Source organism: Pagrus pagrus (assembly GCF_965226575.1).
Source record: "Pagrus pagrus genome assembly, chromosome: 6".
Taxonomy (NCBI): domain Eukaryota; kingdom Metazoa; phylum Chordata; class Actinopteri; order Spariformes; family Sparidae; genus Pagrus; species Pagrus pagrus.
This window is the reverse complement of record NC_140190.1, coordinates 25,107,588-25,127,715: the sequence shown is the minus strand read 5'-3', so window position 1 is coordinate 25,127,715 and position 20,128 is coordinate 25,107,588. Positions and strand designations below refer to the sequence as shown.

The 20,128-nt window shown below is 39.4% G+C and overlaps 1 protein-coding gene across 1 annotated transcript; it reads left to right on the top strand.

The window, feature by feature from the left end:
- The first annotated feature begins 249 nt into the window (after positions 1 to 249).
- On the top strand, positions 250 to 20,079 carry alg6 (ALG6 alpha-1,3-glucosyltransferase). Its single transcript, XM_084354257.1, has 14 exons — positions 250 to 408; positions 700 to 784; positions 1,478 to 1,567; positions 1,730 to 1,818; positions 1,946 to 2,028; positions 2,487 to 2,551; positions 2,736 to 2,921; positions 4,646 to 4,781; positions 9,585 to 9,670; positions 11,279 to 11,363; positions 11,976 to 12,046; positions 13,724 to 13,792; positions 15,075 to 15,267; positions 18,508 to 20,079. The coding sequence occupies exons 1-14, from the start codon at positions 327 to 329 to the stop codon at positions 18,703 to 18,705; spliced, it is 1,518 nt and encodes a 505-aa protein (XP_084210383.1). The 5' UTR covers positions 250 to 326; the 3' UTR covers positions 18,706 to 20,079.
- The last annotated feature ends 49 nt before the right edge of the window (positions 20,080 to 20,128 follow it).

Here is a 20,128-nt window from a genome sequence, read left to right as displayed (position 1 = left end):
AAATGATGTAACCATACCCATATAGTTACAGTATCAAACGTTATATATCTGCTACTGCTGGAGTTAAAACTCGTTTGATAAAGTTATTCTGTCTTTGCAATACGGCGACGGTTCGTGAAATTAAAATGATGTCCTTTTCTTGGTGTTCTCGAACGCCTCATGCTTCTCGGTTCACGTCAGCGTGCAGTGCCCAATGAGAACGCGCAACGAAGCCTTGACGGATGACGTATACAGGAAATGTAAACAGATTTCAAAAGTGGTGTCAATGAACCATTTTTTTTTAGCTTTTATTTCTCGTCCTGAAGCTAATTTTACCGGTCGGAGTTATGCAGACGTGGAGTCTCGTATCTATTTGTGTGTTGCTCGGCGTTGTTGTGAGATGGGGCGTTTCGTTAAATTCATATTCAGGTAGGAAGTGTGTAGCTTAGCGTCAATACGAGGCACCATTCAGAGAATCACAACAGTCTCCTCTCCTTCACTAGAGCTAATGTCAGTGTAGCTCACTTGATTTTCTGACAGGAAGTTGTTTTACACATGTAAGAGAGTTGCTATTAGCAGTTAGCATCCAGCCACTGGCTCGGGAAGTTGTCCTCGTCAGCCTGTTATGTGTGTGTGTGTGTGTGTGTGTGTGGTTCCCTGCTGCCATTCACTGATGTAGTTTCCCATTCACCAGACTAACAGCTGAAATATTTCCTCCAGGGGCGGGGAGACCTCCCATGTTTGGCGACTATGAAGCCCAGAGGCACTGGCAAGAGGTGACCTACAACCTCCCTGTCCAGGAATGGTCAGTCTGCAGCTTCATTTGTTTACTACCTGAACAAGTGTTTAAGATACCAAGCTTGTGAAGGAAACTGAAAATAATCTGAGCTCTTTGGGCTGTTCACAGTGACAGTATGATTTTAAAGCCTTGTCTCTAAACACACATTTATTTCTGATGCTGAGACCAGACTCTGAGTCAACATACCCACATGCTACAAATATGGGATAAAAAAGATCCAGAAAAGTTAACACTCTGTTAGCACACACTGTTAACCCCTGCAGTATTTCTTGTGTGTATAAGAGGAATATTGTGGTACATGTATAATCTATTCAACATAAAGCATTAAAGGGACCTATGAGCCCATGCAGTCCAGCATGTCGGCCTTAAACCAAAACTGCACCCACCCACCAAATCAGAATTTGTAGACACTTCCACGGTTGCAGAATAAATATATTAAGGCTGCACGTTATGGTCAAAAAATCACATTGTGATTATTTTTCCAGAGTAATGTGGCTGTGATATGATTCACAGTTAGTGGTAATGATAATAAATGTTTTTCATTTTTACTGATTTTTTTTAATCATAATTATTATAATGCTGTTTGGTCACATATTTTACCTTTGTCAAAAAATTGCAGCTTCTTGGATATTGCACTTTTTTCTCGATAATATTCATTTGTGCAGCCCTAAAAGATATGTAATATTTGTACTCATGCAGGTACCTTAACACCACCAACAATGACTTGAACTACTGGGGTCTTGACTACCCTCCTCTGACTGCTTACCACAGCCTGATCTGTGCTTATATGTAAGTAGATATCATTATAAACAGTATATTCTCTTCCCCTTTGTATTTTATTCTATATATTCCGTACATAGGTATTTCAAAAGCAGGCGGTCTTGTCTGTCATTGAATGATTGAAATTAAAGTATACTTCTATCTGACTCTGGCATCTATAATTTCCTACAGAGCCAAGATAATAAACCCTGAATGGGTGGAGCTCCACAAATCTAGAGGTTATGAAAGTCCAGCGCACAAGTTATTCATGAGAGCAACAGGTACAGTAACCATGAGAAATTAAAGTCAAAAGCTTCTATGATCAACAACCTCGACCTTAGAAAAACAAATAATTTCCTTACCTAGAAAGACATATATGGAATAATATGTTTTTTTGTTCTGTTTTAGTCCTGGTGGCAGATTTGTTGATATACATCCCTGCTGTGGTTTTATACTGTTTGTACCTGACTGATGGAACTGCTAAGAAAAAGGTAACACACTTGCCAAGTATGCAAAAAACATCTAATAGTTTTTTAAACTAAAGACCGAAATGAGCCACATTTTCCTCTTAGTCTGAGAACCCACCCTTATGAAAACTGATTACAGCACTGGTCATCCAAACAGGGGAATTATGAAGTCATTATTGCAATATAATATGATGTTATTAAATTTTCCAGGAAGTTGCTACATTTCAGCGGGTATAACTACATTTACAGTACAATCAATTAAGAGGGATGGTTTGTAATATTTTGACTGTGTCTTAAATGAACAAACAGTTATTACAGTGTTTGTATAAAGGCAACACTGGAAAAGGCTATCCCAGCATGCATTGCATTTTGTTCAATGCAGATCTTACTTTGTTTAGATATTTTTTTCATATAGCAAAGTCTGCAAAAGTTCATCATTAGATTTGAGTTATATTTACCTTCCAACAACTCTTTTTCTCCAGGTTTCCACTCTGTTCTGCTTCCTTCTGTACCCAGGGTTAATCCTCATCGACTATGGGCATTTCCAGTATCCTTTCTGTACAGTTACATTTCTACTATTTATTCACTGTGATATCACTGCCTGCGAAATAGTCGAGTCCAAATAGAGTAGTATAAGGTAAATTATATTTTTTATCTAGTATTTTGTTCTGCTGTTTTCTAAGGTATTTATCACATACCAGCACGTTGAATATTGAACTTAACTGTATCAGATACAATGGAGTGAGTCTGGGTTTTGCCCTGTGGGGAGTTCTGGCTCTCGGTCTGGGCTGGGATTCATTGGGCTCCATGGCCTTTTGCCTGGCTCTCAACTACAAACAGATGGAGCTGTACCATGCTCTGCCATTCTTCTGCTACCTGCTTGGGAAATGTGTCAAACTGGGACCGATGGGGCGAGGGTGAGTCTGTTTGTTTTTGTCTTGTGTTTTCTATGTTTTCCTTACTTTTGGAGGAATTTAGTTAAGTCATGCAGTTGTCTACAGTGGTTCACAAGTGGGAGTTTGGCAGTGCTTGATTTATGCTCGTTCTTTTTCAAGCAGGAAAAAATGGCAGCCTGGTCACAAACTTACTTGTATTACAGCAGTACAATAATATTACACTAAAATGTGTTTCTGAAATCATTTGAGGTGAGAAATAGGCAATGAAGAATAGAATCTTAATTCATATTTGATCATCGCTGCCTAGTTTGACAGTTTGATCTGAGTCTCTCGGTCAGACTTTCCACTGAGGCAGGCATACAGAAAAAGTATAATCTGTAGTTTGAACAGCAAAGCTGCTTGAAAGTTGGCAAAGTTTTACTTTAATCACACCATACAGTCATAGTGATCAGGGAATTGTCTGTGTTTAGGTTTCTTTTTCTTTCAGGAGTTTGTTGTGCACTCAGGAAACATCATAATTGAGCACAATTTAATCCTTTAGGTTAAACACTGCCAGAGAAAATATTACATATTTAAGATGATAAGAACCATCACATTCCTCAATAACCGAAACGTATTTTAAATGCTGCTGAAATGTGTTGCACTTTGTTGCACTACAACATCAAAACACGACAAGAACTCATAAAATACAAGTTAACAAATACAATTTATCAAAGCAATATTCAACATAACAAATAATCTTTAGGAAATGTGCCTGATAACGCCATTTTCATTTTCAATAAGCCGCATGCTTTGCATAGCAAATGCATAAATACCTCTTGGAGTCAGCAATGTTGTGAACATCAACAATGCATTTTTTTTATAAAGCAAGATAAAAATTCAGTTAAAAGTGTGTCAATATGTACATTTAATGTGTACGTTATTAAAATAATAATAATAAGATTATTCTGGTGCCGACTAGTAGGAGGAGGTAGCCACGTTTAATCAACTAATCGCACACATCCACACTTTCTTATAATTAATAAAGATAGGAAATCAATATGTCTGAACAAAGCGAACACTAGTGTAGTTTTGGCAAACAATATTTTTATTTTTGTCTATGAAGTCATGACCATTGAACCGCGTATTGTTTTAGCTATATTGTTTTGTCACTCTGTGTGTCAGCTGAGTGCTCAAAGCAGATATGTAATGTCAGTCTATAAGAGAGCCGTGTCCTCAGGAGAGCTGCAGAATGACTGAGGTAATCAGATTGGATGCTGTTACTAGTGTGTCCAGTGTCTGTTTATCTAGTAACAATGTACCAAGGGCATTTAGTAGCAAATGGAGAGCTGGATTAGAAGGGCCGGGGGGAAGATATGTCCAGATGACACTCTCGCCATGCCCAAACTCCTCAGCTATGCTGTGTGTGCAACTTAACCAGCAGCTTCACAGTTACAGCTGACGAGATAGGCTGACCTACACAGAAGACTTTCAGCTGATGCATGGCTTTCACTGCATTCCTCAACACAAGGGTCAAATCCCAAACTTAGGAACTGCAGACAGTTTGTACCATTTGTTTGAGGAATAGCAGTAGACTTAGACAAACGTATGCAAATGTCAATATTTGTATTTTTTTTCAAATTCTGGTTACAAAATATTTGAATTTTGACAACAATTGCCTATTTTTTACATTATTTGTGGTATATCTGTTCCTCCAGATCTCCGTAATGATGCCTGTCTCTCTGTGTGACCCTCTCTTCATGTAGGTTTTTCCTGTTGGTGAGAATTGCCTCAACTGTGTTGGTGACTTTTGCCCTCTGCTGGCTGCCCTTCCTGTCTGACCCCAGTCAGGCCTTGCAGGTGGTCAGGAGGATCTTTCCCGTGGCTCGCGGTCTGTTTGAGGTAGAGTTCACTTTCTCGAATGATAAAGTCACCCTGAAAACCACATCTAAGAAAGCAAGATCTCGCGACTTTCAGTCTTATCAAGAAAACATTTGTACTCTTGTCCCCCTGGCATCTAAGAATAGCGGCTCTACACACACAATCCCAAACATTCGAAGAAAACAGTGGAAGAAGATAATGTGTCTGGACAGATCATAAAATCAGTCCAAGCTCAACAAATAGGCTCAGTAATGTTGGATTGGATGATCAATACAGGTCACATTTACCTGTTAGTTTCCCCTGACGTGCTGCAGAAGTTAACGTTCTCACTTCCCCTTCTGGTCGTAAGTATGTGTATCCCAGTGAACATTCAGAAAATTCATGAAGACATGTCACTGAAAGTACCACCAATAGCATAAAATTATGCTCAACTCAATACGCCTGAGGGATTGTTCGTGACTTCCAAAATAAATGATATGTTATGCCATTTTACTTCATGTTGTAAGTCAACAGAGATGCTGTTATGTGTCTATTTACCCTAAAGCCTGGTGCTATGTTGGGTATCAAGAATTTCATATCAGCTTGACCATGGTTTGTGGTTGCTCTTTAGGCAGGGAACACTGGGATCTTGCTCTCTAAATGTAATGCAAGAAAGTCAGTAGTTATACTCGGTCATACAATTTTTATTTATTTGTTTCTGGTAATATAATTTGATGATAGGTTGGCTTTATTGGACAGAAATGCGTACACATACAAGGACTTTGAGTTACATCTTCAAAAACTGGATTGTAAATGCAGGCATCAAATTTAGGGACCGTAGAGAAATGATTAGAGGGGGAGTGGTGTGACAAAAGTTGGATAAATCAAAACACTCTTTATTTGTTTTTACTGAAGGGCGATTTTTCTGACTTTTCTGGGAAATGAGGGTCTTTTATTTTTTCCTCACCCAATGTTCGCTTATTTCTGGTAGTATTATTAATTCTTTATTTATTAGCCTTTTATTTATAAATGGCTGTATTTTCTCAAGCCCCACTGATATATCAGTTGGCAGATATTTTGTGACCGATATTGGTTTCACAGATATATTTGTATCGGCGTGTGATTTACTTATTTATTATATTTATTTTTTACAGAACATAATGCAGACAAAGATGCCTCGGTAATGTAAAGTTATGAATAAAGATAAATAAAGTTAAGGTTACGCTTTCAGTGCATTGATGTCATTGTAGACAATAAAGGTTACTGTTAAACTATAAAATGTCCTGCCTCTGTTACAGATCTTTCTCATAAGTATTTTAAAACCATATCTCAGGGATCATGGGAAAAATGTGTGTAAATCGGCTTATATATCGATGTCGGACTTTTTTTTCCCAATAATATGAGTATCGGTGAGTTTTGGTCGGGCTCTGGTAATTTCACTGTTTCCTCATATTTACCGTAAATGTATTATTTTGAGATATGGCGTTTAGGGTAAAGAGAGGAACCAAAGACGGCTTTAATAAACGCTGGGGATTCAGCCGCCTTCTCACCCCAATAACTTTCACACTGTCCCTTAGGGCTCACAATCAACACTGGCCTCCTGATATGATCTTATTACACAATATTAGATCGTTCCAGTTCAGTTTTCTCAGTTCAGGTCTTTTAAGTGTCCGTATCGATGTAAATGAAAATCCCAAGAAGTGGTGTCTTTATTTTCCTTGCTTCCGTGTTAATGTCTTTTGAAAGAGCATGTTGTTGTGAGACACAACACAGAGAGGGATTATACTAAGTTGTAATCCAGTTGAAGAGACTCGCTTGTTCCTCCTTTTCAGGATGAGTCATTTTACCAATTTACAGCACAAAGCTGACCAGTGCTTTTATGAAAGTCATACCCAACCATTGTGGCACTCGTGCCCTACACACTGGTCCACACTCTCAGCATGGTGAACATCTTTCCACCCTGCAGTGCTTAGCTGCATGGAAATGGATACCCAGCAGGATCAAAGAAAAACAGTGGAATAAAATGGTGAAAGGTCAGCAGATCAGTGTCACTCTATCTCGCAGAGGCGTCTTAGTTCGCGATGTACAGTAGGAGGATATAGATAAATCTAACTAATTTATGGCCCGGGTGTTTTCAGCACTTCATAGCACTGTCATGTTGTAGCCGTATGGACTGATGAGTGGGGCCAACGCTACACTTAAAGGCGTATCAGAGCACATCCGACAACTGTTACTGCCTGCTACAGACTTCATCTTTGGAAAGCATATCAGTGTGACTGTTTCATAGCAGACACACACGCACATATTTTATGCTGTGGTCAGCTCAGAGAGAAATGGAGGCACAAGAATACAATATTAAAAGACCAGTGTGTAGGATTTAGTGGCCCTCCCGTACAGTTTGGAAAAAAAAAAGCAAAAGGCACTCTCTTGGTTCAGTGTTTGGTTTGTCCATTCTGGGCTACTGTAGAAACATGGTGGGTGCAACATGGCGGGTTTGGTGGAAGTGGACTCACTCCCTCTGTAGATATAAAAGGCTCATTCCAACAAAAACACAAATCTCTTAGTTTCAGTTTCAGGTGAAAACATAATAATGAATATTATATTCAATTTCTGCCGATAGATCCACTTAAATTCTACACACTGCGCCTTTAATTGTTGAGTCTCATCCCCAGATTGTCAAATACTTACGCTTTTGGTTGGCAGGTCAGGTAGGACACAAACAAAAAAGCGTCAGTATTTGACAATCTAGGGATGAGACTCAACAATCAACTGTCCTTCTCCAGGAAGTTACATTTTGCTGATTTGATTTAAAACGAAAACGACAGTGAACTGTGAGAAAGAGTAGACAGAAGCCAGTCGGCAGTGTTGAAAGCTGTCATGGGTTTCTGCGCGTGACTGACAGCTCAGAGGCAAAGGTTCGCAGCTCTCATTTCTGAACCCCTGTCTTGTCCTGGTCCCCAAGGTGGCACCCACCACAAGGTGTCATGGATGTGAGAAGTAATTGAAAATTCTACTAGGGGAGCAGATGGCAGCAGGCGCTGTGGCAGTATTTGTTCAACGAAATGATGCAAACATAATACACAGGGTGTGAGAGACACTATACTCCCCTGTGACGACAGCGTGAGAGGCTGCCGGGGCGACTCGTCCTGAACTAATTGTGAAATTGTGCACGTAAGCAGAAGCTTTGGACAAGGGGACAGGGGTGAGAAGGGGTGGTGGGGAAGAGGAGGGCCGGTGACTGGTGGTCGTGGCAACTTCTGGGCGGGAGCAGTTGTAAGTTTACCCACTGAGCTGCATTCTGGCGTCTCACGTTGCTGCCTGCTCACAAAAATGGCACCAAATGCTTCTCCCTGTGAAATTCCATGCTAGCTTATAGGTGAAGGAGCCGCACTGCTCTCGCCCCCTTACATATGCCGATGGGACCCCCTCCCCTTGTTCATGTGTTGCCTTCAGGCGGGGACCAGGAACATTCCCGTAGCTGTTATTTGGAGCGGGGAGGAAAGGGAGCAAAGAGGCTGAGACAACACAACGCTGGACGGCCCAGTGCTGCTGACTAGGCTGCCATTAAGATCCACACAGCTGTGCTGTGAGCAGCTGTAGCAGGAGAGAGAGGAGGCCAGAAATAGTTTTTCTAGACAGGGCCACACATTGAAACCATTCAAGCTGGAATCATAAAGCTGATCTAGGCATGCTGTCTCTGTGTCTGTGATATCATGGTGCACGGTGGCGGCTCGGCCTCAATATCATCTGATCCCTGCACAACTGCTTAAGCACTTAAATCAACTGAATCTCCCAGCAACGCCCTCCTCATCTCTCATAAACCGCAAGTACTTTTAGGCTGGTATTAAAGGTTGTAACATATCTTCCACATCATTCACAAAACTTAAAGATCTGATTTTACGGGTTATTCATAAAAACAATTAAAGAATGATGCAGTCTCTAATACAGAGAAAAATGTTTTGTTTTATATCAGAGCTGAAATAAATAATTTACCAGTTCACAGGCTGCAAGTAGTTTATTTTAAAATGTGTAAAATATGCCAATTACAATTTCTCAGAGCTTAAGGTGACGTTAAATTTCTTCTTTTGTCCAACCAACAGTTATAAACCCAAAGACTCTTCATTTACTACCATTAATGGCAAAGTTTTCAGTTTCCCCAATGTGAGGATTTGCTGCTTTTCTTCCTCTGTACCATTGTAACTGAATCTTCATGTTTTGGACTGTTTAGATAAAACAAGTAATTTTGACTCTAGGAAATGTTTTCACTATTTTATTTTATTTTCATTTTATAAGCAATCAGTTAATCAATTAAGAAAGTAACTGGAAGATTAATTGATAATGAAAAGCAGTCCTAGAAATTAGTTTAGTAAAATAGTTTACATTGTTTTGCTTAAAATAATACTATAGAGAATAGTTTAATATATTGATATTGGTATTTGTCAGCAAGGCTCTGTGGTTGGTCTGTATCTGCTGCTTATGCAAAAACTACTCTGCCTCGACTCTTGACCTTGTGTCCTCAAGTTTACGAATAAGTCCCATGCTTTTCCTGGCAGGGGAGTAAATTTATGATGGAGGGTTAAATACAAATGTCCCTCTGGAATGCCCCCGGGGAATTTTTATTGCACTTTCAGTGGAGAAATAATTACTTACAGCAATGCCACTTATTTGCTTTCTCTTCATAATGGAATTCTGTTATTTTATTACACTGGCATCAAAGTGTTGTTTTTGTGTTTTCAAATTACATAATTTCTTGTTAAAGCAAGTTGTGTGTGTGTGTGTGTGTGTGTGTGTGTGTGTGTGTGTGTGTGTGTGTGTGTGTGTGTGTGTGTGTGTGTGTGTGGACAGGATAAGGTGGCCAACACATGGTGCAGCTTGAACATCCTGATAAAGATCAGATCCATTCTGTCCAGTGACTCCCAGATCTACCTCAGGTAATCCCTGTTTTCCTCATCTATCTTTCATCTCTTTTTCTCTCTCTGTCTGTCTGTCTGTCTGTCTTTCTCTGACTCCCCTCCCTCTTGCCTCTTGTTTTCACTTCTTCGTTTCCTGGGAAAGCAGAGCTTACCCAGGGAAATGATGATAGTGATCCTGTGGGGTGGAAACCAGATCATCCCGTCAGGAAACATCTTGTGAGGAACATTTGAACGTGAAGTCACAGCTGTCTTTGGAAGTGTGGCGACAAGAGGCTGGATTGCCCAAGGAGCTATTGCAGTGTGTCATATAAGAATAAATAGATTACCATTACCACTCAATAGATTACTTTTTTTTTGGCTGATGAGTAAAGCAAATCTACCAACCTGCATATTTTACCAGCATTTGGCTGATGGGCTGGTGCTAATTTTGTGGCCTGTATACAGAAATGGAAGCATCGTAACCCGATTTCCTTTTCAAAAATGATATCGATATATGTACTTTATTGGATGATGTGATACAGTGAAGACAACTAATCGTGCTTGCAGCGGAGATGACGTAATAAACACTTGAGATTCTCTGCCCCCTGCCCCGCGCAGTAACCCATGAAGTATTCGGAAGTTACTTCGACCCAAAGCTGAGAACCTGTTCGATCACAGTGAGAAGAAGTCGATGCAACAGTTGTGTCATGGTGGAGCCTGCTTCAATAACCCAGCACGCTAAATTTAGGGGTCTTATGTCCGCAGCATGGACACGTTTCTGCCAGACTGCTAAGTCCAGGGATCAAGTTGGACTTCTTTGACTGTAGTGCATTTCCAACAAATGAAAAACACTCTTGTCTTTTTGGCACAGGGAGCGGATTGCTAAATGCCCTGGTGTGGTGTGGGTGTACTGTGTACATAGAATGAATCAGCTGTGAAAAGTGATCCATGTCCTTCCGGACCGCAAAACCCTGCCCTGCACATAACACACGCATAACACACTCGCTTTCATACACACACTAAATACCCACTTACTGGTCCTTTTATTACTTCTGTCTATCTACCACCATCATTGTCTCCATCTATCTGTGTGTGTCTGTCTGTGTCGTAGCACCAACACATTGTTGCCCTCACGCATTGAGCTAACTCGCTGCCCGACCTCTCAGCACATTCACACTGACACTTAGTCACTCTCTTCCGGTGCCTCCACCCGCAGCAGGTGACAATTGAAGGGTTAAACTAATGCCTGCTAACCCTGAGAAGGGGCCAGTATTTGTTTTTTGGTCCCACATAGCAGAGGTCTTAGTTTGCGGAGCAGGCGGTGTCTAAAAAAACAGACCCACAGCTTTTGGTTTTACATTTGATTGTTTCACATCAATATCAGCTCATCTTGCGCCACTGATGCAAAACAAACCTGTGGTTGTTATCAGTTCGTACATGAAGCCATATCAACACAACAGAAAAATGAGCACCTGGAATTATGTGCAAATGCAATTATTCATATTGATTCTAAATTGATTTCATACTCTACATTTCGTCTGCTGTATAATTATTTTTTCCTTCATGTCCCAGTGGGGATTTTTTATTGTTTTGTGCGTTTAACTGTTTCTGGTGTTGAATCTGACTGCTCACTTGTATTGTTTACAGTACTGCCTGCACTCTCCTGGCGGTCCTACCGTCCTCTGTCAGACTCCTGACGAAGCCCACCTTCTGGCAGTTTAAACTGGCCTTGGTAAGTGCCATCCAAAACAATAGCAAGCCGAATCTACAGATCTTCCCCTTAGAGAAAGATTAGGTCTGTTTTGTAACCCATCACATGCAGGCTCAAATATCAGTAATTTAATTATTTTAATTTGTTTATAATTTCACTGTCTTGTCTTTGATATTGTCAGATAATTTAAAGCTGCAATGATAAATCAGTTAACTGTCAACTACTAAATTAACCACCAGCAGTTTTGATAATCAATTTATCGGTTTGAGTAATTTTTGGAGGAAAAAAAAGTCAAAATTGTCTGATTTCATCCTCTTAAATAAGAATATGTTCTGTTTTCTTTACTCCTCTATGACAGTAAAATGAATATATTTGGCTTGTGGATAAAACAAGACATCTTAGGATGTCATCTTTGGTTTTGGGAAACACTAATCAACATTTTTCACCTTTTTTAAACATTGCATAGAAAACAAACTAATCGATTATTCTACAAACTACAATAATTACAATGTGTACACTATTAAGGCATCCTTTCATACATTAGTATTTTTCTCACTGTCTTTATTAAAAATGATTCTATCCAGTATTGATTTTCAGTTACAGTAATACTAATAATTTCAATGTCACTTTTAGGCTAATTCATCTCTGGCGTTTTTCCTCTTCTCCTATCAAGTCCACGAGAAGTCCATCCTCTTGGCTGCTTTGTAAGTACCGAGGTAATAGCAGTAACTTCTCCAGGTTTTGTCCCAACTTGTGACGGCCGTGACGGTGCTTTTTCTATCTTCTAGTGACATCTCAAATATTCATGAGTATAGATTTAATTTCTGCCCACAAAGGGAGCTGTTCGTCTGATCTCAGTTTATGTCCTGCGGATTGTTAATGAGTTGAATACATGAGCACTCTGTAAAAGTGACATCATCCTCCTGCTGTGCTCCCAGAGTTGCAGAGGAACAATCTATTTAAGTACAGACTTGCTAACTGAGGAGTTATTCACCTCTGTCATCACACTCTATTGTCATGATATGTGCAGTGCTGTGTGTCAGGGTCATATTTAACAGAGTGAATGCAGCACTTGCATACATAACGGGGCTTATATGGCTGCTGGAAAACCTGCTTAGATTAGATGTGTTTTTTTTCAAGGTATGAAAAGTTCTTGGATTTTGGCTTGAAAATGCCTTAAATCGGAACACCATGACTTTCTTAATAAATTGTGTTATATTGACTGAGGCAGGGTATGTATGATGCCAAGTCTACTTACAGACAGGTGACACATTTTAAAACATGAAACTTTTATGTTTCTTCTATTTGTCACCTTTCTGTAGAATGCTATCACAAAACATAATTTGGTTGTTTATAACACCATAACATCTGATTCATCTGATGAAGTGAATAATCATTTTGAGTGTATGTAGAAATATGTAATTTACCACGGAAGTAAGTTGCATGAAAACCTTGGAAATGCACCTCGGATTTGACAATGAACAAGCTGAAGGAAGCCAGACCTGAACTTAACGACGTCCGTGTGTGTGTGTGTGTGTGTGTGTGATTCATTACCATTTACCTCCATATGTATAAGTGGCGGCTGTAGGAGGAGAGCGAAGTCTGGCACAGATTTGACAGCGAGGGATTTGGTTCCTAGATCTGGGCTCATCTATTAATCTAGATTAGGGTAGATTGTTGCTTTATTAACTATTGAGTTATATCTCCCACCTGTCCCCCTGAATCAATCAGTAATGCATGTCCAGGGATTAGGAAAGAATGGCAGGCAGCAGCTCGGGGCGTTGTTTGCGCAGGATCAATTATTGGGCTGTAACAGGATCGCCAAAGAGCACTGCCTGTAATTATGGGCTCAGGGACCGATGGAAAGTGCCCCCCTCGGAGCACAGCGTGCAACTAGCGCCAGCTAGCAATGACGCAGGCAACTAGGTTCATCGAATAAGAGGCTTTCACTACACAGAAACACAAATGTGCCATGACGTCATCATTTTAACACTGTAACTTCTTGGCAAAACATTTTCAGGTCTTTTAATGATGAAATTGAATACTTACTTCAGGTAGAAGTTGGATTTTTAAGCACAGTTATTGAAGGTTTTTCTGTTCCATGCCATACGGCCGAGTGCATTCACGGTCAAAGGAATATACTGGTATAAATTAATGTGTTGCAACAAACACTTGACTGCCTTGAGAGAGACGGTCATAATCAATTAATGTGGACATAATATGGGGTGAGTTCCTTTAATGTGATACACGCATGATATCAGTTCACATCCAGCTCTGACTGAACATGGCCTCACTTCCTGTCTTACTGTAAAATAATATTTAATGGTACTTACTGTTGAGTGTGCTTAACACTGAGTATATTGAACTTCGATCTTTTCCAGGCCCGTCTGCCTCCTACTGAATGACCTCCCCTTGGTGGCTATTTATTTCCTGCAGGTCTCTACGTTCAGGTAAGACCATGTGCCTTTACTGATGGTTATGTTTTTTTTCCTTAAATACTCATCAATAGTGCATATTTTACTTCTTACAAAACCTGCCTTATGTGTTGGACATAAAACACAAAAGTTCGAGAGTTCTCAATCATATACACTACGCTGTGGTTAGCAGAATTAAGATAGATAGATATTGCTTTATAACTGACATTACTGAGTCAGTTCACTGATTGTATCTACCTGTGCTACTGTTTCCTCTTGAAAAACATAAATGAGTGAGATGTCCAAGTGGCTTAAATGCCATGTACCACATAAATCTAGTGGCCAGGTTTTGAATCTGGAATTGTATCATCACCTATCTTCATTTCTTTCTCTGTCTCACCATTGTTAACTATCAAATGAGAAGCAGCCGTAGAAATAATCCTAAAAAGCTAAATGGATCTGCGATACGGGTCGAGCTGAGGACCATGAATGGAAAAGACAAGTAGTGCTGCGAATGCTGTGTCTAACTTTCACCAGCTGTTGTTAAATTCTTCCGGCAGCACTAATTGTTGTGCGTGTGGTTTAGTATAAGGATATGTGGGGATTACATGGCATAGTCTGCATGCCTGCTGTCTAAGTGTGCGTTGTGTAGGGACAGGAGGTCATTCTGTAGCTGCCTCTCAGTACAGTCTAACATCACATTATCTGCATCCTCTACAGGCTCTGCCATTTTAAAAAATACATCTTTTGTTAGCATAATTGGCTGAATGAATGCTCAACCATAGCAATTTTAAGAGGACAGAATGCAGCCAGTCTGTTTAAATTGACCAAGTATGTATTTCCAAATTGGTCAACATTTATCTGCTGAATGGGGCTTTTCTGTTGGAGTAAAAATCAGAATGAGTGGTTTGTTGGGAGCGGATAGGTTTTTACAAGCTGGGGTGACGTGCGATTTACTATGAGTCAACTGTTGTTCTTGTCCACGGCCCTCTGCTAAACTAAGATAAGCTTGTCATGAATGTCAGAGCCATCTCTCCTCAGGGGACAGACTGCTTGTGCAGGCCTGCTGGATAAAAGCTATGTTGTCTACTGTTGCTCTATTCTCAATTTCTGATGTACATATATATAAATCCCATATTTCCTTATTCCATTGTAAAAGTGTGTATCAGAGCTCCAGTTGCAACTCTTTCTGACTCTGTTTAGAGTCAATTACGTTGCTGTCCTTTGTGTTATTGTAAATTGCTCCAGACATCAGCAAAAATCTCTAAATTGTGAACTGTAAGTGCACCATTGTTCTTATCCTTGTCCCTCTGTGCAGCATGGTGCCTCTGTTACTAAAGGATGGTCTGCTGGTGCCCTACGCTGTGACCTCGCTGGCCTTCCTCTTCTTCAGCGTCTTTCTACTGTCTGCACTGGAGCACTGTTCAGAGGAAGAGCTGCGACTGGGAGCCTATCACAAGCTGCTATTCTGCCTACCCAAACTGGACCTGGCCTGTATTGTAAGATGGAAGGTCAGTGGGGTCAAAGTCCTGGTGCAATGATGAACATTACTATAGTCATCACTGATTTGAGTGGGTTTGTACTGTCTATGTTACAACCAGGCTACATTTGGTTGTTAAGTAAATCAAGGTGTTAGATGTTAGAAGTTACATATAACTGTTTTAGGGGCGTTTTGCTATTTAGAGTCCTAAAAATCCCAAGTATTTGACGAGTAACAAGATGACTTATCACAGATCTGGTTGTAGCTAGGACTTCTTAAACAGCTTCTTTCAGCTTTTTGGACACAGATATAGTAATAATAATGGTCCAAAATGATCTGAAATTGCATATTTTTTTAAATTGAAAAACGTAACACCAAATATGTGCACCTAAGTGTTTTCTCTAGTCAAATCTGGTTATATGTAACTTTGATATCTACAAAAAGTTGACTTTTCTTAATTTTTTTAATTTAGTCTAATACAAATACATATGCTTATCAAGTATATATATAAAAAATACAAAATACTAGTATGAGAAAAATATTACATTGCAATACAAGTAACTGATATTATTACATTTTAGCCATTTAGTAGCCTCAGTGTGGGCCAGTTGTTGAATAGTGCCATACAGGAGCTCTGCAATTAAAATGAGGTCTTTATTTTATGTTATTCAATTTATCATTAAAGTAACTTGGTGTTTACTTTATGTTATTTTAACTCTTAATGTAGCCTACTCTTTTACTCTTACTGCATCGAAGAAAAATCATGTCATTGGTTAAAACAGTTTTCTAATGGAAAAATGTCCAACAATATTTCATATTATTGATTAAGTGATAATCAATTGTAAAGGCAGCCGCCTATCAATTAAAGAAATTGCTTAAAATTAGCATCTCCAGTCAAAACAATATAAAATAATACACTTAGGAAGTGCAGATGTGACGTCATGGTTTATATCAGTTACATGCTGCAGGTCAAGCTGTGCTGAGATTTGTACAGCAGGCAGTAGCTTTTATCTTTGTGGTTGCAGCTCTAATTGGTTGCTAATAAAATAAAGGTCATGCAGATTACCTAATACTTATTAAGACAGGTAGGGAAAGAGGTTTTATATGTCTTCATCCTTGTTTTCAACAGATTGTGCACATAGGGTTAATTTAAAACCACCATGTGTACGATTTAAATTTCATTATAGCATTTTTCGAATTATTCTAATGCAGTGAGCTTTTGTCTGTGGAGACATGAGATAATCCCGGTAAAAACTCATATCAGTCCTTTCCTATCATTGTTACAGGATCAGGTGTGGCCTCAGTTCCTCTTTACCACAGTGTATTTTAGATATGGCCATTAGGAGGTGCCAAAATTAAAAAAATGTCCAATCTGAGAGGAAGGGGCTTTAAATTTAAAGCATGGCGTCTTGTTGTTTCTGACGTTCATTGAACCGAAAACAAAGTAGTCTGAGTGATATTGCTGCTTGATTAAGTCAATAGTTCATGTCTGCTCTTGTACATGGGGGCAGGAGGATGTACAGCTGATGCGTTTGTAATAAGAAGGGTGCTGATTTCAGGATCCCAGGTGGCCTGTACTTTGAAAGTGGCACTAGACCCAAATTGCAAGCGTGTGAGAAGATATACCCAACTGTATAAATAAAGATCATGTGCCGCTGTAAGCTGTGTAAGCTGTCCGGGGATGAAAGCCGCTGCCAGCCAAAGAATTATTTATCACTTATTTAAGTTTCCACAGCGTCTGAAGTGGCTGCACTGCCAGCCCCTTAGCGACAGGGGCACCGGTAGGGTGTCAGAGATTAAGAGGAGGTGTCTTTTTATAGCACATGTCATTAACACAGGTTTGCCTAGATATATTTATTTACACAAGCAGCATAAATAGCGAGCCCCAATGAAGGCGATAAGGTTTCATGGGTTTGGGGTGGCGGGGAGGGTGTGGGCAGGAGGTGTTTCCTCCATCTTACTCACTGACTTGTCTCTGGGTCATAAAGTCCAAATAGACACATGAATGATCTCACTCTCACCAACAGTTTTGTTTGCAACTCTGTAACCCGGCAAAAAGTAGTTATGTGGGACTTAATTCAGGATGGCTGTTCTGCAGAATCATCATTTCTTTATAGCAGCTCTAAATGACCAATTTGATGGAAGTCATCCAGTGATAAATATCTAATCTGATTTGAGAGCTCTTTCAAATTAAATCATTCATTGGTTTGATATTATAGTTGCACTTAAAATTAGAAGAAAAGCTAACAGTTTGTTCTTAGCCTGCGGTGCCCAGTCTTTTCATTATTTTATGAGGAACAGTTTCTGGTATGGAATATCAATTCAGTCATTGCAAAAAGGCGGTTAGGTGGTATTTCTGCATTTAAAGAGACTTGGATATCCTAAATTTTCAGCTCCAATAGTTGGTCAAATACTTAAAATGCTGGATCCTGGGCTTGAACTAATACAGCGTTGTAACATCTTTCTTTAGACCCTCCCCGTATTGTGAACTCCCACATCTTCTAAACCCCACAGCTCAGTCTAAAAGACAGGATTTGTTTTTTCAAAAATATTCTGTCTCCAAGCCCAAACTGAAGAAATAATCTTGACTCCCAACCACAACGCATGGTATTCATCATGGAAATGGCATGCATGAGAGACAGAGGTTACGATCTCCTTCCCATATATGATCACGTGACTGAGGTTCCATACTTGATCACATGATGATCACTTGAACCATCTCCATGGCAAACCCAATTTTTGTGTTTAAAAATTAAGGTGACCTTGGGTTAAACCTTTTATGATTAAAAACACTTTCAAGCTACCTAAATCAACAATTTCCAGACTCATCTAAGTTGTTATCATAAATACAAAGTTTACAAAATTCCTCTTTACCTCCAGCAATTGATATAAATTAATTAAAGTTTAAAGTTTTGATTTTACCAGCTGTTCATATTTACTGTTATAATATGTTTGATAATTATTATTTTATTCTTACTAATTCAATATGATGATAAGATTGTTTCATTTCAATTATAAAAAGATTTTGTTATGAGTGATTGCGTGGATGAAACACCAGATGATGTTCGAGCCAATTTAAGGATTAAGTATTAATCTAAGTATTTTCCAAACTTTCTGAAGTAGCACCTGACTGCAGCTATTTCACCTCAGCCTGACTTTCTTAAGTCTTTAAGCATTTCATTTTGAACTCAACAGACTAAATGATCTTGTGTCCCTGTTCTTAATTCAATCAATTTCATATCCCCTCTGTCTCTGCTTGTCTGCGTTACAGTTCTACATCAGCGTCGTAGCCATGGCAGGTCTGAGTGTCGCGAGTGTCGCTGTGGTTCCTCCTCCACATCTACCCGACTTGTTTCCTGTGTTGGTGTCTACTACTGCTTTCCTGCACTTCTTTGGAACATTTGTATATTTCAACATTGTTCAGTTCAGCGGGCCACCGAGCAGAAAGAGCCAGAAGAAGAAGAACTGAATGATGCCAAAGGGGAGTGATCCACACTGTCTGCTCTGAATGTGCATGAAGGCTATCACTCGTGCCATCATGTCCCAAGTGCAAATAGAACAGATGTACAACTGCAACGATTAACTGATTGAAAGAAAATCAACTGGCAACTATTTTGAAAAATAATTTATCGTTTAGTCAATTTTGGTAACGGTTCCAGCTGCTTAAATATGACAGTTCCCTGCTTTTTCCTCGCTCTTCTTGCATTGCAGTACATTTAATTTCTTTGGGTTTTAGGCTGTTGCTTTGTCAAAACCAGAGATTTGATGACATCACCTTTCAGAAATTGTACGTTTTTTGTTGGTTGCAGCCCTACATAAATGCGTATAAACATACTACGAAATGGCAACTCAGAGGAGCTGTGACATTTAGTGAAAACAAAGGGTAGTGATATTTCGCAAGTTTGGACCAAATAAATTGATGAAATTGTCCTCTCCTGTACAAAAATTCAATAAAAAAGCTCAATTTAGCCTTTACTTGAAGGGAAATATATCTACTTTTTATGTGGATGGCCACTCAGTGATGATGGTAAATGTAGCCAATTGAAGCAATAAATTCCTAAGCGTGTGCTATATTGACAGAGAAAACATTTTTCTGCTGCAAAAGCTGTTCTTGTTAACACCAGTGATGTAATTGGTGTTAAGAAAGAACTACAAGCTATTTCAGCTCGGATTGCTGGTGTGTCTGGATAAACGGGGCAGGCTGCTGCTCATAAACAAAACGTGTTCTCTTGCATGTAAACCAGCTACATTTTCATTAGCATCCCAAAATATGATTGACGTTTGAATGACATTTTCACAATGCAGTGCATCCTGGAACATGTAGGCACTGCCGGGACGTCTCTGCAGCAGGAGAACTCGGCTTTCTCGGTCAAAATAGCATGCAATGAGGACTTTATGCTTGGACCAATGATACTTCACTCTGCAAGCTACAGTATTGCTGGCTAATCTCACAAGCAGTGTTCAGCTGATATACTTGTCTTTAGAAAGCTCCGTGCCTGTATGCTCAAGCTTCAGTTGGTGGCCACAATAATAGGAACACCTGTTGTAATGACTATTGGGAGAGGTGTATATTTGATTTTGTGGAAACTTTCAAAGCCGTAGTTGACTTAATGATATTGTAAGGTGTTCCTGTTATTTTGTCCACCCTCAGTACCTCTTCTGGGGATTGTGATTAAAATGCATTCCTGATGGGACTGGACTCAGGTCTAGCATTAAAGGTTGTCATTATCTATTCATGTGAACTTCTCTTTTTTACGGTTTTCTACTGTATATTTTTATCCATCATTGAAAGTTATTTTGTACAAACTTAGTTTTTGTGAAAATAAATACAATTTCTCAATGACCTAAAGTGAACATGGGTTTTATTGCCACATTGTTAAATGATTAGATTT